Genomic DNA, 27812 nt, shown 5'->3' on the forward strand with positions numbered 1-27812 from the left:
TTTCTTCACTGCTGCCCTCTGGCCTGTTGGATTTCCCTGGTCAATAAACCCTTTCCCTTAAAACAAAACAAAACAAAACAAAACAAAACAAAACAAAACAGTGTTCTTAGCAGTGACAGAAGTTAATACTTTCAAGTGCTTTTAAGCAAGAACGCAACAGATTTACTTGACAAACTTGTTGACTCAGTATGGTGGATTATAGAACAATTTGTTGGCCGGCGCTGCAGCTCACTAGGCTAATCCTCTGCCTTGTGGCGCCGGCACACCGGGTTCTAGTCCCGGTCGGGGCGCTGGATTCTGTCCCGGTTGCCCCTCTTCCAGGCCAGCTCTCTGCTGTGGCCAGGGAGTGCAGTGGAGGATGGCCCAAGTGCTTGGGCCCTGCACCCCATGGGAGACCAGGAGAAGCACCTGGCTCCTGCCATCGGATCAGCGTGGTGCGCTGGCCTTGGTGCGCCGGCCGTGGCAGCCATTGGAGAGTGAACCAACGGCAAAAGGAAGACCTTTCTCTCTTTGTGCTGACACATTAACTATTCCTCTTCAGTATACTGAAATCTTAAAAGAAAGAGACCCATTCCAGATAGGTTAAAAATTTGAATGTAATAAATGAAATAAATACTCTTAAAGAGACTTCATATGATTCAGATATTGGGGAAATATTATTTCTGTATTTAAAAATTGATGTATTTGGCTACATAAAAAATATTTGAGGGGTCAGCCCTGTGGTATAGCAGTGATTTGGGTCCCGGTTGTTCTACTTCTAATCCAGCTCCTTGCTAATGGCCTGGGAAAACCAGTTGAAGATGGCTCAAGTCTTTGGGTCCTTGCCACCTATCTTGGAGACATAGAAGAAGCTCCTGGCTCTTCCTGGCTTTGGCCTGTCCCAGCCCCGGCTGTTGCAGCCATCTGGAGAGTGAACCAGCAGATAGAAGATCTCTCTCTCTCTCTGACTCTCCCTCTCTCTCTTCTCTTTCAAATAAATAAGTCTTTAAAAAGGTAAATAAATATTTTAGTGGTATAAGCAAAGTCAAAAGAGGCATCGTAGATTTGGAGAAATGATTAGGATTTGTATCTGTCATATACAAAGAGTGCTTAAAAATTTGATGAGACAAGCCATTTGATAGACAGAATTGGGCAAAACACGTTCAGCTAGGTTAATTCTCAGGAGGGCGAATGCAGACTGCAGATGGCTGGCACACCTGTGAGACAATGTGCTGAGTTCCACAGTTAGAGAACTATTTGCTGAAGTTAACGCTAGGCCAGCATTGTAATATTCTCTTGCCGGCTACCTAACAATGCACTGCAAACTTCATATAGTTGGTGAACTCTGGTTTTCGGTGAGCCAGGAGTTGGGTGTAGTTTAGCTGGCTTCTGTGCTCAGGGTCTTGCATGACTGTAGCCACATATGTCCCTTTTTAAAAAAAAATTTTTTTTTTTTTTAATTTTAAGTAGTTGTTGGGGCTCTGCTCCTTTCTGGAAATCAGGGTGCTCTTTGAGGCTCACACTATTATTGCCACGTCCATTCCTGTGCCTGTAGAATGAGGCCCCACTTTGTTTTTGGTGTCACTGTCAGATCTTAGAGGGCCCCACGGGCCCCTGCTGTGTAGATGTCTCACAGCCCCTCCAGACCCTTGCTGTCTTATTTCTTCAAAACCGGCAGGCAAGTCCTTGACTACAGGTTGCTAATAGTGGGACAGATCATGGGAGTGATGTTCCCATCTCCTTTGTTACATTCTGCTGGACAGAAACAGGTCACAAGCCCCATCCTTACATGGTGAGGTGACTCCTTGGGGGTCATCTTAGAGTTCTGCCTACCGCAGTCACTTTGTATCCATTGCTCTAGAAACAGTTGGGGAAAAAACTATTATACTTATTGCTAGACCTGTGTGGGAGGTGTATGGTAGGAAGGGGAACTTCTTTTTTAGAAAAAAATTTATTTTATTTGAAACACAGAAAGAGAAAGACAGAGAGCTCCATCTGCTGTTCCATTCCCCAAATGCCTACAACAGCAGGGGCTGGCCCAGGCCAAAATCCAGAGCCTAGGTGGCAAGAAACCAAGTACTTTAGCCTTCACCTGCTGCATCCCAGGATACACATTAGCAGGAAGCTGAAATTGGGAGTGGAGCTGGGGCTCCAACCCAGGCACCTGATATGGAATGTGGACAGCCCAAGCATCCTCTTAACCGCTGGGCCAAATGCCTGCCCAGGAAGGGAAACTGCTAAGCATGATTGGCAGAAAGGAGAGTTATTGCAGTCCTTATGAAAAGTATCTTTTTAAAACAGATACTTTTTTTTTTTGAGCCAGTACATCTACTTTTGGGAATTTTGTGTGGAAAATCCAAGGACCCATGACAAGGATATCTACCTTAGCGTCATTAGCAGTGGCACTAAACTAGAAGCAAAGCCAGTGCCCATCAGTAGGGGGAGCAGTTGGACCAAGCATGTACATCATGAACCCCTTTACAGAAATCAGCCACTCGGGGGGAGATGCTGGAGAGATTGATGAGCGAGCTATTAGATGGGGAGAAATGATCTAGTTCTTTGGAGGAGAAAAAGGTACAAACTCCCTAATGTGTGTGAGTGCTGACATGCATCTGGAGAAAGCTGAGGAGTGGTAAATGCTGATTTTACATCAGGGAGGCTATCAAGGATGATGGTGGAGAGAGGGCGCCGAAAAAGAAACTTTTGAAACATCTCCTTCCCATGAATCTAATCTGTGTGATATAGTCATGATATATGTACATTTATGGAAAACTTGATTTAGATGAATAAAGAATATTAAAAAGTAAATAAATACTGTGCCTACCATTGATTAATATATGGGACTATTCCTCTTTCTCTAAATAGAACTTTCCAATTAGATAATGGCTATTTTCAGAGTACTTTATGTAGCTTTTACATGTTCTCTATTATCAAAATGTCTTATCTTAAAGTTAATAACTGCTGTTTTGATGCCTTAAATAAGAATAAGATGGCAAAAAGTAAAAAGGTGAGGCATCTAGAAATAAGGAGTAGATACTGTTTAGAATAGGGTTTGAGGGGCCACTGCTCGCATGAAGGTTAAGCCTCTACCTGCAGTGCTGGCATCTCATATGGGTGCTGGTTCAAGTTCCGGCTGCTCGGCTTCCGATCCAGCTCCCTGCTAGTGGGCCTGGGAAACCAGTGGAAGATGGCACGAGTACTTGGACCCCTGCCACCCACATGGGAGACCTGGATGAAGTGCCTGGCTCCTAGCTTTGGCCTGGCCCAGCTCCAGCTGTTGGGGCCATTTGGGGAGAGAAATGGCGGGTACAAACTCTCTCTCTGTGTGTCTCTCTCTCCTTCTCTTTGTATCTCTCTCTCTGCCTTCTAAGTAAATAATTAAATCTTAAAAAAAAAAATAAGGTTTGAGCAGATGCATAACTTTTTTTTTTTTTTTGACATGCACAGTTAGACAGTGAGAGAGACAGAGAGAAAGGTCTTTCTTTTGCTGTTGGTTTACCCCACAAGTGGCCGCCGCCACGGCCAGTGCGTAGTGGCTGGCACACTGCGCTGATCCCAAGCCAGGAGCCAGGTGCTTCCTCCTGGTCTTCCATGCGGGTGCAGGGCCCAAGGACCTGGGCCATCCTCCACTGCACTCCCAGGCCACAGCAGAGAGCTGGCCTGGAAGAGGAGCAACCGGGACAGAATCCAGCGCCCCAACTGGGACTAGAACCCGGTGTGCCGGCGCCACAGGCAGAGGATTATCCTAGTGAGCCGAGGCGCCGGCCCAGATGCATAACTTTTAATAAAAAAATCTATGAGGTCTTCTTTTGTATGCTTGTATATCCAGAGTTAGGTAGAAATAACTTGCATTTCAGCAACTTGTGTTTTAGCTTCTGTATTCAAAGTTCTGATTTTAACAAATCTCCCACATTGGAAGTTTTACAGAACTGAATGAAACACTTACTTTTTAAACACATTTTCTTTTAGTATCTTTTTCTGAAGAAGAGAAATACCAGCTGCGAAAATTTGTCAACAAGTCTTACCTGCTGGACAAGAGAGCCCTTCGTCACGTGTACTATAGTTTGATTGACATCCTCCTGGCATACTGCTATGAGACGCGTGTCACTGAAGGAGAGACGAATGTAAGTACATGTGTGTCTGTGTGTGTCGACACAGATTACTGTGCTATGTAAACTGCATTAAAGAGAGAGAAACTCATCAAGAGTGGAAATTATCACGACTAGTTATTTAGAGGCTGCACCAGGCAGAGGTGTGTGTGGGTAATGGTCAGTACCAACATGGAAGTATAATGCTTACTTTTTTTTTTTTTTAAGACTTTGTTTGAAAGGCAGAGTTACAGGGAGAGAGAGAAATCCATCTGCTGCTTCAATACCCAAATGGCCTTAACAGCCAGGAGTGTGCCAGGCTGAAGTCAAGAGCTTCATCTGAGTCTCCCATGTAGGTGCAGGGGCCCAAGTACTTGGCCATCTTCTGTTGCTTTCCCAGGTGCATTAAGCAGGGAGCTGGAGCCTAGATTGGAAGTGGAGAAGCAAGGTCTTGAACCCATGTCCATATGGGATGCCAGCACTGCAGGGCAGTGGCTTAACCTGCTGTACAACAACACCAGCCCCTGTGTGGTCTTTTCCTTTCACTCTCAGCATTTATTTCTACCAGACAGCAGAGAAAGCAAGTTTAAGGAAGGAAAGCTGAGGGTAGAGAGAGCTCTATCCTGAACTGTCCTCTTATAGGCCAAAGGAGGAGGACTATGAGGCATGCATAACCTTGGCAAGGCACAAACTGCCATACCCATTTATAGTCCTCTAAGCAATCAGCAGATGCAAGTATAATATTTTACAAAGAAGGGATCTTAGCACTTGCCTGCATTTCTCAATCCATGTAGTCTATGTACTTCTGTAAAATTGTATATAAATCAGATTTTTTTTTTTTGGATAGGCAGAGTGGACAGTGAGAGAGAGACAGAGAGAAAGGTCTTCCTTTTGCCGTTGGTTCACCCTCTAATGGATGCCGCGGCTGGTGCGCTGCGGCCGGCGCATCGCGCTGATCCGATGGCAGGAGTCAGGTGCTTCTCCTGGTCTCCCATGGGGTGCAGGGCCCAAGCACTTGGGCCATCCTCCACTGCACTCCCTGGCCACAGCAGAGAGCTGGCCTGGAAGAGGGGCAACCGGGACAGAATCCGGTGCCCTGACCAGGACTAGAACCCGGTTTGTCGGCGCCGCAAGGTGGAGGATTAGCCTAGTGAGCCGCGGCGCCGGCCATAAATCAGATTTTTAAAACCTGAATTGTGGCCTTTTTTTTTTTTTTTTTTTTTTTTGCTATTATAGGACTCATGAAAATGAATCCTTTTATAAAGTAAATTACTTCTTAAATAATTTTATTAAAAATGTGGACTCTATTGTATCTCTTAGTAAACCATATTTGATTTTGCAAATGAAGAATGAAGTTTATTTCTCACTTGTACCACTGATTATATAGTTTGAAAAGTCTGAGAAACTGAAAATAGCCCCTGCAACTGCTTATTATCATCCTTGCTAAAAGGGTTACCTGAACATATGCTTTCCTTTTTTTTTGAATTACCTGAATAATTTATATCATTAGAAAGGAAAATGCATGCATGAAGAAAATAACTTAAGATTTCCTGTAATTTGAGCCATCAGAAATGTAGCTTTTTTTTTTTTTTTTTAAAGATTTTTAAATGTATTTAAAGGATTTACAGAGAGAAAGAAAGAGAAAGAGAGGTCTTCATCTGCTGGTTCACTCCCCAGATGGCTGTAACAGCCAGGGCTGGGCCAGGCCAGAACCAGGAGCTTCATCTGGTTCTCCCATGTGGGTGGCAGGGGCCCAAAGACTTGAGCCATCTTGCACTGGTTTTCTCAGGCCATTAGCAGGGGACTGGATCAGAACCGGAGCAGCCAGGACACAGACTATCACCCATGTGAGATACGTTGTAGGTGGAGGCTTTACCTGCTACACCGCAACGCCAGCCCCAGAAGTAACCACTGTTAAATGGTGCCATATCTCTTTCTAAAAGTATTTCAGTGTGCATATGTGTATGTAACTGTGTGTTTACACTGGGTCAAACTATACTAACTACTATGATTTAATTTGCTTTTTTCAGCATCATATCACTAGCATAGTCTTTTTTTTTAATTTTTTTAATTTTTTTATTTTTATTTATTTATTTATTTTTTTGCCAGGCAGAGTGGACAGAGAGAGACAGAGAGAAAGGTCTTCCTTTTCTGGTGGTTCACCCCTGCGGCCGGCTCACCGAGCTGATCTGAAGCCAGGAGCCAGGTGCTTCTCCTGGTCTCTTGTGTGAGTGCAGGGCCCAAGGACTTGGGCCATCCTCCACTGCCTTCCCGGGCCACAGCAGAGAGCTGGACTGGAAGAGGAGCAACCGGGACTAGAATCCAGTGTGCCAGCACCGCAGGCAGAGGATTAGCCTAGTGAGCCGCGGCGCCGGCCACTAGCATAGTCTTAAGAGTTAAAATTGATGCATACAGGGCCAGTGCTGTGGCATAGCAGGTGAAGACACCGCCTGCAGTCCAACGTCCCGTATCAGTACCGGTTCGAATCCTGGCTGCTCCACTTCTGATCCAGCTGTTTGCTGTGGCCTGGGAAAGCAGTGGAAGATGGCCCAAGTCCTTGGGCATCTACCTCCATGTGGGAGACCAGGAAGAAGCTCTTGGCTCCTTGCTTTGGATCGGCACAGCCCCGGCCATTGCGGCCAATTGGGGAGTGAACCTTCAGATGGAAGACCTGTCTCTCCCTCCCCCACCCCTTCCTCTCCTCTCTCTGTGTAACTCTTTCAAGTAAATAAATAAATCTTTAAAATAATTGATGCATACCAATTTTTAATTTTCATGGTTGTGAAAATTTTTAAATGGTTCTTGAGTTTGTTTATGACTCAAATGTTGATGAGTATTAAGGGCTTAATGTATCTGAAAAAAAAAAAACCTTTTATTTCCACTCATTTTTTAACGATACTGTAATTGGAGAAAATTTGATTTAAAAAAGTGTGTGGTATTATTGAATCTTGAGTAAGAGTGCTTGGTTATACTTGGTGAGGTTCACCATTTTATTTATTTATTTATTTATTTATTTATTTATTTATTTTTGACAGGCAGAGTGGACAGTGAGAGAAAGAGACAGAGAGAAAGGTCTTCCTTTTCCGTTGGTTCCCCTCTCAGTGGCCGCTGCGGCCGGCGCGTTGCGGCCGGCGCACCGCACTGATCTGAAGCCAGGAGCCAGGTGCTTCTCCTGGTCTCCCATGTGGGTGCAGGGCCCAAGGACTTTGGCCATCCTCCACTGCACTCCCTGGCTACAGCAGAGAGCTGGCCTGGAAGAGGAGCAACCGGGACAGAATCCGGCGCCCCGACTGGGACTAGAATCTGGGGTGCAGGCGCCGCAGGTGGAAGATTAGCCTAGTGAGCCGCGGTGCTGGCCAAGATTCACCATTTTGTATTCTTGTGTTCACATACTTCAAGGCATGAAGTCTTGCAACTTTGAGGCCCTCCCTAGCACGTCCTCTCTCTCAGAAGCGTTCTGTGAATTGTGAAATCCTCCAGACGCTTTCTCAGTGCCACAGACAGCACTTCAGCATTGTCTCTGAGCCCTTTGGTAGATTATGTAGTTTGGGAGGCAAGTGGCTTAGTGGAGAAGGATCAGGTTGAACCGACATTGCTTTGCTTTAATTTCTACTTTGAAAGCCCTTGATTGTCACTCGTGTATTGTGGTTCTCTTACCAGTAGGAAAGTTTTATTTCATAAAGTCTCGAAGAATGTAAACAGAAACTTCCTTCTGATAGACTTTGCATCAGTAAAATAATTGTTTTTATACTTGTACTATTTTTAGTTCTTGTATATGTCAGTGCTACTCACACTGGATATATTTATTTTCAAGTGACTTTAAAGTGATAGTACTCTTTTTTCCTAACCCACTAAAGGTTGAATCAGCATGGAATATCAGAAAACTGAGTCCAACGCTGTGCTGGTTTGAGGTATGATTTCCATTTTGAGATAGTTACTGAGATTCTGTTGTTCACAGTGGTTTTTCTGTTGTCATCCTGACGGGATAATTCAAGCAGTTCCTTGGCCTTTTATAAGTGGAAGCTTTGTTGTACAAGTTTGTTTTCCATTTTTAAAATAAAATTGTGGTACTGATCCAGGTGTGTATTTTGGAAACTAGAGGAGGGAAAAATAACCTTGGAGTAAAAGGGGATGTGGTTTGCGTGGGGGTAAAAGTGGAGGAGCTGTGTTGTAAGCTGGCAAACGCTGAGGCTCAGAACTCAAAGCCGAGAAGCCAAGCTAGGTGCTGACCGGCCACAGGGAGGTGTGCTAAGTGTTGTGTGTGTACTGCTTCCCCTGTTCCCCTCAGAGCGTCTGTGAGGTAAGTGTTCCTGCTTTTACACGTTAGGAAACTTGCATAGCTTAATAACTTTATAGTAGGTCTTACAGTTAGTATAGTTACGTCTGGTTCCTCTTTTAGTATAGTAATACTTGGTTTTATTTATTTAATTTTTTTTAAATTTTTTTACTTATTTGAGAGGTAGAGTTACAGAGATAGGCAAAGGCAGAGAGAGAAAGTCTTCCATCTGCTGGTTCACTCCCCAGACGGCCTCAACGGCCAGAGCTGGGCTGATCTGAAGTTAGGAACCAGGAGCTTCTTCTGGGTCTCCCTCATGGGTGCAGGGGCCCAGGGACTCGGAGCATCTTCTACTGCTTTCCCAGGCCACTGCAGAGAGCTGGATCAGAAGAGGAGCAATCGGGATACAAACTGGTGCCCATATGGGATTCTGGAGCTGCAGGCAGAGGCTTAGCCCACTATGCCACAGCGCTGGCCCATATTTTACTTTTTAATTCATTCTTAACAGATTCAATGTGATTTGTAGATACAGTTTTAAGAACATGATGTTCTTATCCTTCTATTTGAAAGTCACAGGTACAGAGACAGAGGAAGAGACAGATCTTCCTTCCACTAGTTCACTCCCCAGATGGCTGCAATGGCTACAGCTGGGCCAGGCTGTCACCAGGAGCCTGTAACTAACTCTGTCTGGGTCTCCCACATGGTTGGCAGGGACCCAAGCACTTGGGCCCTCCTGCTGCTGCTTTCCCAGGCACATTAACAGGGACCTGGCTTGGAAGCAGAGTAGCTGGGACTTGAACCATCATTCCAGTATGGGATGCTGGCCTCTTGGGTAGTGGCTTAACCTGTTGTGCCACAACACCAGCCTCCAAAGTAGAAGCTTATTTAAAATATCATTTTAAGCAATTTAAAATTATATCATCAAAGAGAGCTAATGTTTTTCATGTAGTAAAATCTAGAGTGGTTTCATGGCATTGCTTTATTGGACTACTATGTCAGGTATGAATAGGAACTGAAACATGAAACAGTTCATTAGAGAATCTCACCACTCCAAAGATGGTCCAGGCTCCCACGCTGGACCAGCAGCCTCATGGGAGCTTGTCCTTCCCCAGGCTTTCTGAGTTGGAGTCAGTCTGTGGCACGCTGGCAAGTTCACACTCACAGTAGGATTAGAGAGGTGCCACCCGCCACGCTCCATAGGGGTGCCTCGCATTGCCACAGTCAGTTTATCATAGAGGAGTCAGTTTTCCAATAATTACATTGTAACCTTTAATATGTTGGATGTATAAAAAGGCTGAGTAGATATTTTTATAGTACACTTATTAAATTATCTGTAATAATTCACCTGTTTATGATTTTATTTAGAAAATTTTCTTGTTTTTGAGATAATGTAAAATTGCTGTATTTATTAATAGCTATGATCAACTTTTATGAGTATTTTTAGTTTTTTATAAGAATTTTTTTTAAGATTTATTTTATTTATTTGACAGGCAGAGTTATAGAGAGAGGTAGAGACAGAGAGAGAGAGGTCTTCCATCTGCTGGTTCACTCCCCAGATGGCCGCAGTGGCCAGAGCTGCGCCGATCCGAAGACAGGAGCCAGGAGCTTCTTCCGGGTCTCCCACACAGGTGCAGGGCCCCAAGGACTTGGGCCATCCTCTACTGCTTTCCCAGACCATGGCAGAGAGCTGAATTGGAAGTGGAGCAGCTAGGACTCAAATCTGCACCCATATGGGATGCCAGTGTTTCAGGCCAGGATGTTAACCCACTGCACCACAGCACCGGTCCCTCGTAAGAATTTTTTTTTAAGTTCATAATTATTTTTAGAGATAAAATATTCTTTGTCAAATATTCAGTATTTTTAATCAGATCTCTCATAGTGTTAAGAAGATTAACATATACATGGAAATTATCTTGCTCCTTTAGTTCTAATTTTATAGTTTAGATTTTATATGTGGGTTACATTTTTCATATTTTGCTTATCAAAAACCAATGAGAATGTGATTTTGTAGAAAATCTTTTTCTAGTATTTATAAGTGACTAGTATCGGTGTGATACTATTCAAAATAAATAAAATACTCCTCCCTACCCAAAATTAGAAAACAGAAGGGCAGTGCTCCAAGTCTTGGTAAGTGAAGGCAAGTTACTCAGTTAGATATCATTGTATTACTCATGTCCAAAGCCCTTATCCCCATCCCTACCCCTACCCCCAACCCCAGAAAAAAGAGGAGGAGGAGGGGAGGGAGACTGCAAACAGTGCTCACTCAACAGTTCCTTGTCCCTGATGCCAGCGGCAGCCGTAAGAGACAGAAATATGAAGCTGTAACATTTTACTGTGTCATTTATGTGCATCAGTGTTTTGTTAATGCCATGTGCTTTAGAGTCTTATTTAGAATTCTTAAGACTTTCTCAGGGGCTTGCTCTGTGGCTCAGTAGGTTAAACCACCATCTGCAGTACTGGCATCCCATAATGGGTGCCGGTTTGAGTCCCAGCTGCTCCACTTCTGATCCAGCTCCCTGCTAATGTACCTGGGAAAGCAGCAGAGGATGGCCCAAGTCCTTGGGCCCCTGTACCCACATGAGAGACCCGGAAGAAGCCTCTGGCTCCTGGCTTCAGCCTGATCCAGCCCCCGCTGTGGCAGCCTTTTGGGGAGTGAAACAGCAGATGGAAGATTTCTCTCTCCCTTTCTATTTCTCCTCTCTCTCTGTAACTCTGACTTTCAAATAAATCTTTAAAAAAAAAAAAAAAAAACTTCTCAAAACATCCCTGCTACATATGTGATTTTTAAGGGGCATTTGTGGTATGTTGATATTGTACGAGATATCAGAAAGATGATGCTAAAATATTTTATTGTAAGGTATACAGAATGAATCTGATTTCATGGCTTTCTATTTCTCTTCTTGGCTTTATGCTATTTGAAATAATTTATAGTTTTAAATTGAGAATTGTTTCCTATTTCATTGTGGGGTTTTGTTGATGTAACATTTTATGAAAGTGACTACTTGTTAAAATGACCCTTGACAGACATGGACTAATGTTCATGAAATCGTGGTGTCTTTTGGAAGAAGAGTTCTGTGCTACCCACTTTATCGCCATTTCAAGCTGGTGAAGAAGGCCTACAGTGACACCATAAAGATACTACAGCTAGGTAAGATATTGTGCTTGCAGATCTGGGAGTGAGAAATTTGTAAATTTTTCAGTCTGTAAAGATGTAATCATGAGTTTTTCTGAGCATAAATAAGTAATGCAAATCATTTGATCCAGCTGTTCACCTCACCTCTGGTGTATAAAGTAGTTATTCTTCCGTATAGAAGAGGTGTAATACTTTCTAAGAGGAGAGGATGAGTATAGAGGATACGTGCAGTATTCCAAACCATTTTGCTTTCCAGTAAGTTGCATTGGTCAGTATTTCTTGGATGCCTGTACTTTTCTAAGCACTATGGTGAGTAGGATAATCAAGTAGATAGATAAATTCCCTGCCGAATGAAGTTTGCAGTTTTGTCAGAGAGACAGATGACAAATAAGTAAGCAATTCTAGTGTAGGATGAACAGCGCTCTGCTGGGAGAGGTACAGGGGTCATTTAGGACACATGACCCAGACTTGGGATGTCATCAGGGGGCTTGCATTGAAAAGCACAGCTGCTCTGAGGACTTCTGACTGCTGCTACATTCAGCCTGAGAAGAACAACATTTGCCAGCATTAAGGGTGTTGATGATTCCAGGCTCTGAAGCAGACTCCAGAATGCCTCTCAGAGCTTCATTGGAAGAAGTATGTACTGTCCAAGCTAATGATTTGGCAGGGGGAGGGGACATCCATTTGTATGTATTAGTTCTGGCATATTTACTTAGAAGTCACTTCCAGTACTTGAAGGCCGTTTCTTGCATTCTCCTCTGAGGAGTCTCATCATTCCTTTGCCTTAGAGAAAAATGTTTCTGGGAGCTTAGTTTTCAAACCTCTGGATGAGAAGGGAAAGGTAGGGAGGTGTTCCCTCTACGTCCAGGTGACTTCATTGGCTTAAAAGGGAGAATCATGTCTCTAATTTTTTGTTCCACCTTGAAGGACAGCTGCCTAGCTTTTCCTTTGCCTTCTGTGTAAACTATTAGAGTCTTCTTGCCCTGGGGAAGGTGGAGGGAGGAGTCACGTTTGAAGTAGTTGAAGTAGATTACTATAAAGTAGACAATAATTATAAAAATGAATCAACAGTTAAATAAAAGATGGCTTTTTATCCTTACAGTTGGTTTAGACTAGCTGTATTTTATTTTGAAGGATTGATTATATGATAACAGAGCTACATTGAGAAATCTATCTTCTTTTAACAGTGGGAAACAAACTGCTATATTTCTTCATAAGTTATTTCTTCTTCCCTCCAAGATATTTCTTGAATTGCTAAAATTACCTTGAAAAATCAATCCACTATAAATGACCAACTGTTGCGCTTGAGTTGCATATCACAATTAATTTCTTTTGTAAGTCATGCTACATTATTTGGGCATCATTCATGGATTTACACAGTAAGAATGCAGCTTGTGATTATCCTGTTATATCATGGTTTCCAGATGGAAAACTGTGGCAGAACCCCCATGTGCATGTTTGTACACATGCTCACACATTCACACACTCTCACGCATGCATTCACTCACACATATGAACCACTACTTTGTTACTTTTGACTCTGGGAAGGAATGTAGCCCTCTGGATTTTTATTTGAAAAATAATCAGTTCTAAGCTTGCATAACCAAAAATAAATATGTTTGCCTCGACTTAAACGCTGTATTTCATTACTCAAACAGTTTTAGTAGGTCAGAATTGAAATTGAGATTTAGCGTCTCATCATTATCACCCTGACGAGAAATAGTCTTATCAGCTGTGTTGTGGTAGCAACAGAAGACTTGAAGTAACACGCTGTGGGCCTGTCTGCTAAAAATGAACCTGAACTCTCTCTAAACCATACACAGTGTGTTCTGTGACTCATTTGGGCTAGAACAGAGTGCTGGATTGTCTAGAATGCATGCCATCCGCCCCGATGATGATAAGCGCTGAGTGAGATTGTGGCACAGGGAAGCCATTATGGCTACTGAATAGTCTTGTTTGGATATCCCGTGATGTAAGTAGAGATAGCTCTGGTTTGGTATTTGCTGTTTTCTGAGAATTTATCTGTGCCTACTTACAATTCAAAACACAATCAGCATTCACACATTTTAAAAATAAAGGTCAGTATAGTGCTTCCATAGTCAGTGGAAAAGTGACGATGAACTCATTTACTCCAAAGAAATACTGTTCTTAAATGGAATGAGTTTCCAGAACCAAGATGGCTTCAGAGTTTACAGTATATTTCATATTGATTTACTAAGTTTGGATTTTCCAGAGCGCTTTACCTGACCTCACAGACGCCTTTACAAGGATTCTTTCCGAGTTCCTCGGCTCTCTCCAGTTTTGCGTTTTCCCTCCCACTCCCCTCCTTCTCCAGTAGACTGTCTTGCTCTTGCTGTGTGCTTAACTCAGATTTCTTGAAGGGCAGGAGATCCTGCATTTCCCCTGTAAGTGCTGTTTCAATTCTCACAGGCCCTGCACATGGAATTGTTTTCTGTGGGCCAGTCATCTTGGGGCCCACGACTCCCCCTTTTTCCCTTCTGTTCCTGTCTTGTTGGCAGTTTTCACCACCTCCCCCTGTTCAATTCTTTTCGGAAGGATTGGTAGAATCCTTCAGGGAAGCATTGCTTACTTGCTGTTAGTTAATTGAAAATAAAACTAAAAGGGATAGAGAGCAGCTTTTCTAATATATCTTCAGAAGTTTTATCCTATTTAGAAATGACATGTCTTACAGTTTAATACTTGGTGATACATTATTTATACCTTCACTGAGTGTACTGGTATCCACAGCTTATTAATGTTTGTAAAGAATTCTTCACACTATTTTGTTGGAAGGGCTGAACATGATGGAGCAGAGGGGAATAACTTTTTTCTAACAAGTTTGCCCTTTGAGCTCATCCCGTGGGTTCTTTTTTCCCTTGTATGGAATATATATAATGACGTATACTTGTGTATGTCTCCTGTGATACACACCTGACAACTTTTTCTGTCACTTTCAATTACAAGAAAGTTCTCCCACTACTTCTGGTCACAAGAGGAATGTAATTCCAGTTCTCAGTGTCCACACTGAACTTTGTTACAACAGTAAACCTTCCCTTCTTCCCTGGTGTGGGGCCGCCTCTGGTAGGAAGCAACGGTGAGAGGGAGGCCCGTGTTGCTTCCAGACCAACCCCTGCACTCGGCCACCACTGGCTGCTTTTTCCTGCTTCTTGTTGGACCCAGACACCAGTCTTTCTACCTCACAATTGGGCAATTTCCGAGGCAAGCAGGTTGTCCTCTCTTAAGGCCTTGAGTTTGGCGAAGCAGTTAAGATGTCTGTGTCCCACAGAGTATCGGGGTTCGATCCCTGGTTCTGACTTCTGACTCCAGCTTCCTGCTAATGCAGACCCTGGGAGTCAGTGGTGATAGTTCAAGTAGCTGGATTCCTGCCATTGGCTTGGAGACCTGGCTTGAGTTCCTGGCTTCCAGCTTCATTCTGGCCCAGAGCTGGCTGTGTGGGTGTTTGGGATAGTGAACCAGCAGATGGGAGCTCCCTGCCTGCCTGCCTGCCTGTTTCTGTTTCTGAATAAACAAAGAAACAAAAGATTTAAAACCCCTTCCTTTTCGTGTAAGGTAACAGAAAAGCACCTCTCTCCCTCCCTCATGGAGGGCAGCAGGAAACCCCAATGCACTCCACCAATTTGATCCAGAGATTTTTCTGGACCTCTTTACCCTTGAGCTCCTGGAGGCTAATTGAGTATTGGGCTGATGGGTTGCAAATTAGTTTCTCTCTATAGAGATTTAGCATAGAGAAGTCGACATCTCTTTTTAAAAGAGGTTGGATCCCTGTTTTGTCTTCTGTGTGCCTCACTGGCAATGGGACAGAAAGAATTCTGGGTTAATAAGCTCACACAGTAGTCAAAGCCTCAGCCACCCTAAATTACCTACTCTATGTGTACCAGCACTAGTCCCAGTTCTTAAGGTCACGTATGTCATATCTCAGGGATTACAATCCTGAGAAGCAAGGATCACTATCCCTGTTTTGCAGAGAGAAAATAGGCTCCAAGATGACGGTAGCCCAGGTCACATGGCTAGTAGATGGGCCAGCCTGCATTTGACGGCATGTCTATGAGTTTGTATGTATTGAACTAGTTATGAATGAAATCACATGAGGGCTGGGGTTTGCTTCAAAACAGTGCAGGCTTGGGTATGGGAAAGTGGGTGTGATGAAGCTGAAACAAGGTTGGCCACCAGTGGGTAATTGCTGGCTTTGTGCCAGATGGGCATCTGATTCACAGCTTTGTCCTCTGCATTCTGTCCATGTTGTGATTTTCCTATATAAGAAGATTTTCCCCCCAAGACTGTACAAGTAGCTCCAAAGAGTATAGTGAGTAAAGCCGCCGCCTGCAGTGTCAGCATTCCATATGAGTGCCACTTCAAATCCCAGCTGCTCCACTCTGATCCAGCTGTCTGCTATGGCCTGGAAAAGCAGTAGAGGATAGCCTGAGTGCTTGGGTCCCTGCACCTACATGGGAGACCTAGAAGAAGCTCCAGGCTCCTGGCTTTGGATCTGCCCAGCTCTGGCCATTGCGGCCATTTGGGGAGTGAACCAGTAGATGGAAGTCTGTCTGTCTGTCTCTCTCTCTTTCTCTCTTCCTCTCCTATCAAATAAATAAATCTTTATTAAAAAAAAAAAAGAAATGTGGGGAGTGAAAATAGAAAGCCATGGAAACTGATCTATATTTAAGGCATTTAAGATGTGTAACCTCCCACAGAGGGGAGCCTCTGCCTGGTTTGACTTCCCATTCTTAGCCACTACTGGTTTCCCAGCTCTGTCAAGTACTTGTTAATTGGCTGATGAGTTCATCTGTTAATTGATTGATTCAACAGACATTTTGAATGAAGACTTACATGCAAAAGCTATTCTGTGCAAAGCACTCTGTAAATATGAAGGCCAGCAGAGGAGCCTTGCACTAGCAGGGGAGCTGAGATATCCAACAATAATGTAAAGTAGTACAGTACGTAGTAGGCCATGGCTGATACCTTGCAAGAACTGTAGATTAAGTTGCTCAAGAAAAAAACAAAAACAAAGAGATGAATTTCATGAGGTCAGGGAAAGAAAGATTTATGGCAGGCATGAGACTTAAATGAGGACTTGAAGGATGGGTAGTAGCTGCTCGTAGAGGATGGAGGGGAACGTGCCAGACGTGGCGAGTGAGCAGCACGCAGCAGCTCAGGGAGAAGCAGTGGAGCTGAAGGAAGTCAGTGTGCTGTCTGCTCCTGGGGTTTGCCCTACAGCTCCTGAAACTAGTCACTAGGTCTCCTATGTTTTCGATGTTGTCACTTAATTCCCTGCTCCTGGTAATTCTTTCTGTTTTCTTCCTCATATTCTGAATTGTTTTTGAACTTCTATTGCTTTCGTAATTCACCATAGCAATTATTATTTTTTAAAGAGTGGAACAATCATAGTAGTGCTTTCAGGAAACTTGAGTGGAATGGAATTAAAGTCAGATATTGAAGTAGTAGTCATCACCTGTTGTCACTCCAGTTAATCCAAGAAAAGAGAGGTTTTCAGAGGCCATGAGAAGCTACTCCTGGGCAGCGAGGGCTACGGTTCAGTGCTGGAGCCAATCCTATGCCCCTTTCTCTCTGTAGTCTCCTTCACAAGGCAAAGTAAATTCCTTCTGTTCTTGTCTCTTCTGAGAGTGCAGTCCAGGTTCCTGTCTCTGAAACTGGTACCTTTCTTCACATGTGCTACTGTAGAGAAGGATGTTAAACATGAACAGACACGTTAAGAAAAGTAAAGCTCCAGTCCTCTCCATAGAATCCCTTTCTCGTTGTAATCCTGTTAATCACTTAATATTTTTAACCACTAATAATGTTTACAGTGCTCTCATAGTAATTTTTGGGTTACATGTTTATAAATAGTTCTTTGTTCTCTTAAACACTATAGAGGGCAGTCTTTTCTTGTATGATTTACAAATAGATTGTCTTTAATTGCCACAAATGAGTAACAGCTTGTGGTTATTGCCTTACCAAAAAAAAAAAAGCACTTAAAATATTTTTAAATGTCCTTTGGAAATGTGAGTAATGCTTATTGGTGGGTCAAAATCAGCCAGTCTTTTATATGTTTACTTACGTGCATTTTGTATTTTCTGTGCTATTTATTTAAGATAAGCTTTGTTAATTTCTGTGGTTTCCAAGCTGAGCAATATTTTATATTCTATAACCCAGGAGGTTAGTTATTATAACATGATTTGAATGTATGGCTAAAAATAAAACTTCTATAATTAGTGTCTTTTTAAATAAATTTAAAATCAATTTTGAGATTATTTTCTGGATCTGAATTGTTATGGAAGCAACTTTAAGGCTACTTTCTTCAAGGAAAAAGATAAAGGCAGAATATTGTATATATTTAGGACAAACTTCGGGAAACAAAAGAATACTTCATTTGACCCTAATGAATCACATATTAATCTTAAGATCTAAATAAAATAAATTTAATAATACTTTATATATCTTCTAGAAAAGATACAAGAATGATATTTATGTAATTTAAAATTTCTCTGACAAGAAAAATAACAAGTGGAAGACATTATTCAACAGCCATGGATCAAATTTACTCTGTGTGCAAGGCTTTGTAATGGAATTGGTGAAGATTATAAGGATATATATATATGACTTGGTCATAGCTTTTAGGGAGTTTGTTGTATAATTGGAATGATGGGACAAATGATACGATGCAAAATGTTAAATAGTTACAGTGTAAGATACAAAGAAGAGGGTCCCTTAAGAAAATATGTAAACTGCCAACCACAGACCAAATCCATCTGTATGGATTTATATGGATCTAAGAATTTTTTAAATTTTTAAATGGTAGAAGAAAATATCAAAAGAGAAATAGCATTTTGTGACTCATAAAAATTCGAATTTTAGTGTGCATAAATAAAGTTTTATTGGATTATAGCCATGCATGTTCACTCACACAGTATCTGTGGCTGCTTTTTTGATACAATGGCATAGTTGAGTAAGTGCAACAGAGATTTTATGGCCCCCAAAGCCAAAATATTTACTTTCTGGTTCTTTGCAAAAAAAATTCACCACCCTGCCTTAGGTACATACACAAGGGTAGGAGGGGAGCCCTTTCATGGTGGGCTGAGGTCTTTGGCTGCCTTCCATCTCAAATAGTGCCAGTGTTGAAGTAGGTCGCGTGGGCTGTTTTCTCTCTCTTCCCTGCAGGGTGCCATGTTGCTGACCCAGCAGGTTCACATTGGAGCAGGCCCCTGTGCATTAAGAGAAGCAAACTGAGAGGCCCACTTGGCCGTGCGGGTACATCAGTGAGGATGGCAGGGTTAGGATAATCAGGAGTAGTGAGGCTTGTGTGAACCAGAAAGATATGTGGCACATCTGTAGCCTGCTGTTGCCATGTGAGTGGGTGCCCTGCCAGTTTGGGCCACCTTTAAAAAGTAGGAGGAAGTCATGATCTTTGATGTAAATACCCCTAAAAGTTTCAATGTGGATAATGAAGTGAAAGCGTTGTCTAAGAGCCACAGTGTGTCTAAGGGCCAGCCAGCCTTCCTCACACCTTGGAGCCTCCCATTGCTAGCTTCAGTGTGGGCTTGCACCTGGGTTCTCCTCTTTCAGTCTGAGTCTGAGCCTATGTGTGTTCCAAGAGTAGGTCAGGGAAGGAGGTGAGAGATTTCCTGCATCCTCCCGTGTAGCGAATGCCACAAAGCTTTTGATACAGCAGATCGTGCACTCTCTTTATTATTGTTCCTGTCAGCCAGAACCAAAATCCTGGTGGAGAAAATGAGTCCTAGGATTCTGCACCTCACTGACACACAGGCTGCTTGTAAGTGGGAGGAGGTAGAAAAGGAGGAGTGTGGGTTGACAAGGAAGACTCAATGGCCCTGAGAAGTGAGGCTTTGTGGTAGTTAATCCTTCATGTGTGTAATATAGAAAAGATGTGGAGGAAGGGTATTCCTTGGGAAAGGAGAAGATGCAATGATAAGGAAGAAGAAAATCAAAGGGGTCTCTGTCTAGGAGAAGACGGATCCTCATATGGATCTGGAGGCCTAGAGTGGGAAGGGAGCAGTAGGAAACAGTGGCCATAGTGTGCGACCTACCTGGCTCACCAAAGAGAGGGTGTCTTATTCCTGTGATAGGCTGGTGGGTTCAGCTTCATCTGACAGTCCCACGTAGGATGGGGTCCTTGAAGGGCGAGGTTAGCGGCCAGGAGAAGAGAGGAGACCAGTATTGTTGCTAGACCTCAGTGCCCTGAACTAGAGCAAGAGCAGTGGCACTGAGTTCTTGGACAGGGCCTTCCCGTAGTGGGGTGGGAGCAGCAAGTGAACAGAGGCCCAGGACCTTGATGCCATGAGCTGTTTTCTCTCTTCACGTGTAGGCTGCTTGCATGTTCCTTGTCTCATTGAATTCCCACAGTGAGTCTTAAGAGTTTCCCTTGTGGGCACAGGTTCAGAGTTGGTACCAGCCAACTGAGAGATAACTCCAGGAGCAGGCGGAGTGTGGGCTATATAGCTGATCTGCAGGGGAGCAGTTATCCTTGCTGCCGTGTTTACTCTGTGGAGAAATCCCCTAACAACTGGCACGATTGGCTTTGTGTGGCTTTTTTTTTTTTAAATATTTATTTATTTTACTTGAAAGTCACAGTTACACAGAGAGAGGAGAGGCAGAGAGAGAGAGAGAGAGAGAGAGAGAGAGAGGCCTTCCATCCATTGGTTCACTCCCCAGATGGCCGCAACGGCCGGAGCTGAGCCAATCCAAAGACAGGAGCCAGGAGCTGCCTCTGGGTCTCCCAAGTGGGTGCAGGGGCCCAAAGACTTGGGCCATCCTCCACAGCTTTCCCAGGCCACAGCAGAGAGCTGAATCGGAAGTGGAGTTGCCAGGTCTCGAACTGGCGCCCAATTGGGATGCCTGCACTGCAGGTGGTGGCTTTACCCACTATGCCATAGCACCAGCTCCTTTGTGTGGCTTTTTAATGACCTTCCCTTAGCCTTTTAGAGTTGGGGACCAGAATTCTGAGATCTTAATTTCCTAGTCCAAATTTTCTTACCTGTAAGTCAAACTTACTGCTCTTACTAAATTACATTTATTGACCAGTGATTAAATGTGAAGAAGTGTAACTCGGTCCTACGAGAATGTGCATCGTTTAGCAGGAAGCAGACATTCCCTCTGTGATGCTGAGACAGTTTCAAAGGGGTCCGTCTCTCTCCTTTGACCTTGACATTCTCTCAGTGTCTCAGGTCACTGCAAGGGACTCATTTGTGGTATAGCTGGGCTTGTTTTCCATTTAATGAGTCATTTGAAGTATCCACTCATCTTTCTTCCTCCACTCACATTTCTCCTTTCAAAACACAATTTTGGTTTTCCCAATTTGAGACTAAACCGGTTCAAAGAATTAGAACTCTTAATATTAAGTCGTACCTATTGGAAAAATGAAGTACAATAGTCTTAATTAAAACAGCATTTTTCTAATTGAATATTGAGATACATACTGTACCCTTAAGATATGATAATTAGATTACAGTTTTAGCTGAAAATTATGAGGTTCTCGATGTTTACTGATTTTTTTTAATTACCAGATTGTAAATGTTTCAAGATCTTTTCTCCATATATCTTTTTTTAAAAATATATTTATTTATTTGAAAGGCAGGGTTACAGAAAGAGCCAGAGACAAAAATTCCATCTACTGTCTCACTCACCAAATGAGCACAAAAACTGGGACTGGACCAGGCTGAAGCCAGGAGCCTAGATCTCCATCCAGGTCTCCCACATGGGTTGCAGACATATTTGGGCCATCTTCTGCTGCTTTCCCAGGAGCATTAGCAGACCTGGATTGGAAGTGAAGCAGCCTGGACTTGAACCAGTGCTTATATGGGATGCTGGTGTCGCAAGCAGTGGCTTAATCTTCTGTTCCACAACACTGGCCCCTATCCATGTATCTTAAACTTCTTAGCTGTTCTACTTTCTACTTATTATACAGATGGGAGTTAAAAATTTTTTTTTTTTCATTTTACTTGAAAGACAGAGAAGAAAGAAGATTTTGTTTTGTTTTATTTTTATATTTCTTTATTTGTTTGAAAGGCAGAGTTATAGAGAAGGTGAGACCTTCCATCTTCCTGGATCACTCCCCAAATGGCTGCAACAGCCAAAGCCAGGTCTCCCACATGGGTGGCAGAGGCCCAAGTACTTGGATCATCTTCTGCTGCTTTCCTAAGCACATGAGCAGGGAGCTGAGTCAAAAGTGGAGCAGCTGGGCCTTGAACTAGGGTGCTGGTATGGGATGCTGGCATTGCAGGTGGCAGCTTGACCTGCCATGCCACAACTCTAGCCCTGAGACAGAGATTTTCCATCTGGTGGTTCACTACCCAAATGTCCTCCACATTTGTAGCTGGGCCCAGCTTAAGCCAGAAAGTGGAATTCAGTGAGTGTCTCCATGTGGATGGAGGGGGCGTCCAAGAACTTGAGCCAATATCTGCTGCCTCCCAGGGTGTGCATTCTTAGGAAGCCTGCATCGGGAGAGAAGCTGGGACTCAAGCCCAGGCACTCTGATCAAGAAGTTGCCTTAACCACTGCACCAAATGCCCACCTTGGGAAGTTTTTGTGTGTCTTCTGCTTTGAACTTGAATGCCTCAGTCCTAACTGTATAAAGAAGTTGAAATTAGTTGTTACTATTATGTAATTTTGATGACATCCAGCCATGCATTGCTAAAGTGAAACAACCACTGGTTTGACAAGTGACTTGAGGAGGATAGAGTTCATTTCAAGACTGTCCTTCCAGACCAGCAAATCTTGTAGGAATTGTTAGAGCAGAAAAGGCAAAAGGCAGCCCTGGGTTAAATTCATTACTTGAACTTTGGGTGGTTTAGTGATGTAACAAAGTCTGGCCCAGCCACAATCTTTTCTTGTCAGGGGCTAGATATAATAAAGGAAAGAATGAACAAACTATGTACTCCCAGTTGGTTGTGATGCAGTAACTTAAAGTCAGTCTGCAAACCATAAAGGGGTTATAAGTAGTGGATGAGTTAGTAGTAAAGTATTGAGCACAGTTTGACGAGTATGTTTAAAATGAGGATTAATGTACGCCATACTGTAGATTAGCAACCAGAGTTTATTGAACAGGATCATCCGATTTGCTGTAAGTTGCTCTAGACCAGGGAAGAAAAGTTAAGAAGTCATGTCCCCTCCTGTCAAGTAGTTAGTTCACTTATACAAGCTGATAAAAACCAACACTATTCACTGGATGCGGCTGAGTCAGGCGTCCTTATTTTCAGATCCTGACTGTTGCTTTGTGGCTGTGACCTGAGCCAGTTCCTGCATATCCTTGAGCCTCAGTTTCCTTCTTTTTCTTTTTTTTTTTTTTTTTTTTTACGATTTATTTTATTTATTTGAAAGAGTTACAGAGAGGTAGAGACAGAGAGAGAGGTCTTCCATCCGCTGGCTCACTCCCCAGGTGGCCGTGATGGCCGGAGCTGCGCTGATCCAAAGCCAGGAGCCAGGAGCTTCTTTCGGGTCTCCCATGCGGATGCAGGGGCCCAAAGACTTGGGCCATCTTCCACTGTTTTCCCAGGCCATAGCAGAGAGCTGGATTGGAAGAGGAGCATGCGGGACTAGAACCAGCACCCACATGCCAGGGTTTTAAGCCGCTGCGCCACAGTGCCGGCTCCTGTTTCCTTCTTATGAAACAAAGAGGAAGGAACCTAACTTGTAGGGTTAAAGGTATAATATATATAAAGTACCTAGTGCAGAGCGAGTGGGTATCTACTAACTACCGTAGTAGGTTATACCAGGCATTATGAAGGGACCCAGCCCAGCTTTAGGGAAGAATTGAAACTCTGTTCCCAGAGAGTTGGAAGGTAAATTGGGGTTTGGATTGAGGTTATGCAGTCCAGGTAAAAGAGACATTTACAAAATACATGTGTGCTTTGTGTTAATTTTGCTTGTGACTGTATGGATAATACTTGAAATTTAAGAAGAGATACTTTAAAAATTGGTAAAGGGATGTAAGTTTTTACTTAGCATAGTAACGCATGCTTCAAGTGTGTGTTTCCTATTACAGCTCAGAAACACAGAGAGCATAAATGGCATCTGAGGAATTTGAGGATAAAACAATTGCACAGACTGAGCAGCTTCCTGAATGCTAAATGTAATGTAGCTGTTTGTGTTGTTAGGGCTTTATTCTTCTTCCTAACAGGGTCTGCTATTGAAGTAAAATCATCCCACTTTGATTTTCTTAATTTTGATTAGTTTGACACAATTGTTCTGTTGTATCCCTTTTTATGGTCAAATGACCTGTACAAATGAGGCTTAAAATAATTCACAATATAGACCTTTTGATAATATGATCTCAACAAAATCTCACCATTGTAGCCAGGTGTCTATTAAATTTTTATTTCAAGATTATAATAATGTTGATGTTTATTTTAAGATAATTTTATGTATAAAGACCAAGCAGTGGGACTGGGTATTTGGCACAGCAGTGAAGACACTGCTTCAGATGCCTGCATCTCATGTCAGAGTGTCTGGGTTTGTGTCCAGCCCTGGTTTTGATTCCAGCTTCCTGATAATGTGCATCCTTGGAGGCAGCAGGTAATGGTAAAAGTACTTCCATCCCTACCACACGTGTGGGACACCCGGATCGAGTTCTGAGCTTCTGTCTTTGGCCTGGTCCAGCCAAAACTATTGTGAGCATCTGGGGAATGAACCAGCAGATAAAAGATCTCTCTCTCTCTCTTGCTCTCTTTCTCTGTCTTTCAAATAAATGAAAATAAGTAAACAACAATGTAAAGTAGGTAAGTAAATAAATGGAGCAGGGGTGATAATGTGACACAGATAACAGTAGAATGGATTTAAGTAATGGTAAAAAAAATGAATAAATATAAAAAGACTGGGGCTGGCAGCTGTAGTGTAGTTTGTAAAGCAGTCTACTGTTGATGGGCATTTAGGTTGATTCCAGGTCTTAGCTATTGTGAATTGAGCTGCAATAAACATTAAGGTGCAGACCGCTTTTTTGTTTGCCAATTTAATTTCCTTTGGGTAAATTCCAAGGAGTGGGATGGCTGGGTTGAATGGTGGGGTTATATTCAGGTTTCTGAGGAATCTCCAGGCTGACTTCCATAGTGGCTTAACCAGTTTACATTCCCACCAACAGTGGATTAGTGTCCATTTTCCCCACATCTTCTCCAGCATCTGTTGTTGGTAGATTTCTGAATGTGAGCCATTCTTACCGGGGTGAGGTGAAACCTCATTGTGGTTTTGATTTGCATTTCCCTGATTGCTAGTGATCTTGAACATTTTTTCATGTGCCTGTTGGCCATTTGGATTTCCTTTTTTGAAAAATGTCTATTGAGGTTCTTGGCCCATCTCTCAAGTGGGTTGTTTGTTTTGTTCTTGTGGAGTTTCTTGATCTCTTTGTAGATTCTGGTTATTAATCCTTTATCTGTAGCATAGTTTGCAAATATTTTTTCCCATTCTGTTGGTTGCCTCTTCACTCGCCTGTTTGTTTTGCAGCTGTAGTGTAGTGGGTAAAGCCACCACCTGCAGTGCTATCATCCCATATGGGTGTCAGTTAAGTCCTGACTGCTCCACTCTGATCCAGCTCCCTGCTAATGTGCCTGGGAGGTCAGCAGAGGATGGTCTAGGTGCTTGGACCCCTGCACTCATGTGGGAGACCCAGAAGAAGCTCCTGGCTCCTGGCTTCAGATCAGCCCAACTCTGGCTGTTGCAGCCGTCTGGGGAGTGAACCAGCAGATGGAAGGTATCTCTCGCTGTCTCTGTCTTTCTCTCTGCCTCTCTGTAACTGCCTTTCAAATAAAAAAAAAAGTCTTTAAAAAAAAAAAAAGGCCGAGTAGTACTTTCCTTGAGGTATTTTAAATAACTGCCTCTTTTTCCTTTCTTTTTTTGGGAGGTTGTGGAGGGGAAGCTTCTTGTCTTGTGTAGCTGCAAACGCTGAAGGGCAGAACTCACTACCCAGAAAACTACAGCCACCTAGCGCTGTAATGTACCAACAGTTTAAAAAAAATAGCTTCTCCTGTGTAGAGTTAGCAACTTAGATTTTTCCTAACCTGGCTTCTAGCCAGCTAAACTTTCCACTACTCTGGTCATATCTTAGAGATGGGGAGCCATTTTTAGGTGCTTCCAATCATGAACTGGTCTGTCAGTGAGCAATTATCGCCACACCAGGGCTGCTAATAGGAGGACTTCAGATGACTGATTGGGTTGAACTCAGAACAGCTCAGTCTTGTTTCTGTTTCGAGATGTATTAACCTTAGATACCACATCTGTCCAAATGAGAAAGCTCACTGTTCTTAGTTTACTTGCCCTTGAAAGGAAAACCGGAGAAACATCTGTGTAAGGGAAAACCCGAGACTGTTGAATCCTGTTCACTGCCCACCTGTTTGTTACTGTCAGCTGGATTTTCTTTATGTTGTCATTATGTTTCTCTATGTTGTCATCAGACAGCATTCATGTCACTTGTCATTGCTAATAGCAGTATACTAGTGTTCACCTGCCTTCCTGAGTGAGCAAGAGATCTTGATCCCAGAGCCTGTTCCGTGGGTACGATTGCCTTATCCAACACAGCCTGTCCTTGGGAATCCCTGAGTTTGAGGGTATTTAGCACCTGGAGAGAGTGTGAGTGCTTTCCTGCAGTGGAAGTAGTTACCGTGGTTACTGTGCAAAGGGCCTTCTTTTCTTCTGCTTTGGACAGTAAACTGCCTGAAAATGGTCGCTTTCTTCTGTGCCTTTGAACAGATGTAATTCTGTTGGGTTGAGACCTTAGCAGGGTTTTTAATGCACGTGTGATGTGTGACAAGCCCAGGAGTGGATGAAGCCCCACAGGAACCAGGTTCTTTGAGTCCCTGTCAGCTCCTGGCCACTGGCCCTGTGACAGACTGGACAAAGGCCAGTTTCTTCCTTTACTGATAGCTGCTGGATAAGTGATTGCGGACCTGATGGAGCAGTCAGTTCAGAAATGAATTGAACAAACAAAGCAACAGCCACATGCTTCATGGGCTTCCTGGATATGATGCCAGACTCATCTATGGCAACTTAGTTGGAACGGGAGAGAGAAGTATGGCCTTGGGGTAACAGTACATACTGTTGGAGGAGGGTGGCTTAATGTACTTAGTGTTCTAGATCATCGACTGCCAGTGCTTGGTTGTCTTTTGCCCTGTTTGCCACATGTAGGCACTGAAAACACTTTGAGTGTTGTCTGTGTCTAAAACATGACTTTTGAAAAGAGTCTGTAACTTCCTCTTTGAAAACAGCTTGATGTGTGATCTTTTAAAATTACATGATCTAAATATTGTTTCTCAGTTGTTTAAAAATATGATTTTCAGTATAAATTAAAATATGTGACATTTGTGTGTCAGTATTTTAGGCATTGGCTTTATAGTTAATTATGTCTATTTTTTGTAAAATTTATTTATTTACTTATTTGAAAAACAGAGTGACAGAGAGAGGGAGAGAGAGACAGAAAGAGAGCTCTTTCATCCTGTGCTTTACTACGCTAATGACCCAACAACCACAGCAGCTAGGGCTAGACCAGGACAAAGTCAGGAGCCCAGAACTCCACCTGGGTCTCCTGCTTGGATGGTAGGGCCCCAAATACTTGGGCTATCTTCCACTGCCTTCTCAGGTGCACTAGCAGGAAGTTGAATTGGAAGTGGATTAGTCAGGACTTGAACCGGCACTCTGATGTGAGATGCTGACATTGCGAGTGGCAGCTTAACTCAATGCACCACACACAGTACTGGTCCCTATTTATTTGTAAAGATTGATTGATTGATTTGAAAGGCAGAATGATGGGGCTGGGGGGAGACAGATATTTTCCATCTGCTGTCTGACTAGTCAAATTCCCTCAGCAGCCAGAGCCAGGCTAGGCAGGAGCCAGGACTCTATCTGGGTCTTATACATGGGTGGAAGGAGCCCAAGTACATAGGCTATCCTCTGTTGCCTCCTGGGTGCTCTAGCAGAATCTGGATCAGAAGTGCCGAGTAGCCAGGACTCAAACCAGGCACTCTGACGTGGGATACAGGTGTCTCAAGTGGTAGTAACCCACTGCACCAGTTGCTTGCCCCAGTTGTTTATTTTATGGCACTTTTTATTTTTTGTTGTTTGACATTTCTTCTTATTTAGGCATTTATTTTAACTATTACCCTTTTATTATTCTTCTTTTGTGATAAGTTGAAGATTTACCTGTGGCCCTAAGCAAGAGTGCAGCCTTACTTTAGGCATGTGTACTAAATGCAGCTGTATAATTTCTTAGGGAGGGGCTGCTGTGGATCCTGATTACCTGTATCACCTTACTACCATGGCATCTTCCTAAAAGTCTTTGGAGTAGGGGCTTTTATTTCCACTACCCCCTCTGGAATTTAGG

The 27812-nt window shown here is 43.1% G+C and overlaps 1 protein-coding gene across 7 annotated transcripts in view; it reads left to right on the forward strand.

Annotated features, from left to right (window-relative positions):
• Window positions 1–27812, forward strand: part of SHQ1 (SHQ1, H/ACA ribonucleoprotein assembly factor) — a 125908-nt gene that overhangs the window by 36860 nt on the left and 61236 nt on the right. For all 7 annotated transcript variants that reach the window (XM_089305423.1, XM_051851471.3, XM_089305426.1 and 4 more), the window contains 3 exons: window positions 3949–4103; window positions 7925–7978; window positions 11368–11491. In XM_089305423.1, the coding sequence (XP_089161549.1) occupies window positions 3949–4103; window positions 7925–7978; window positions 11368–11491 (333 nt within the window). The remainder of the gene's footprint in view (window positions 1–3948; window positions 4104–7924; window positions 7979–11367; window positions 11492–27812) is intronic.

Source organism: Oryctolagus cuniculus, chromosome 10 (genome assembly GCF_051225735.1).
Source record: "Oryctolagus cuniculus isolate XC-2025 breed Fujian yellow rabbit chromosome 10, ASM5122573v1, whole genome shotgun sequence".
Classification (NCBI taxonomy): Eukaryota; Metazoa; Chordata; class Mammalia; order Lagomorpha; family Leporidae; genus Oryctolagus; species Oryctolagus cuniculus.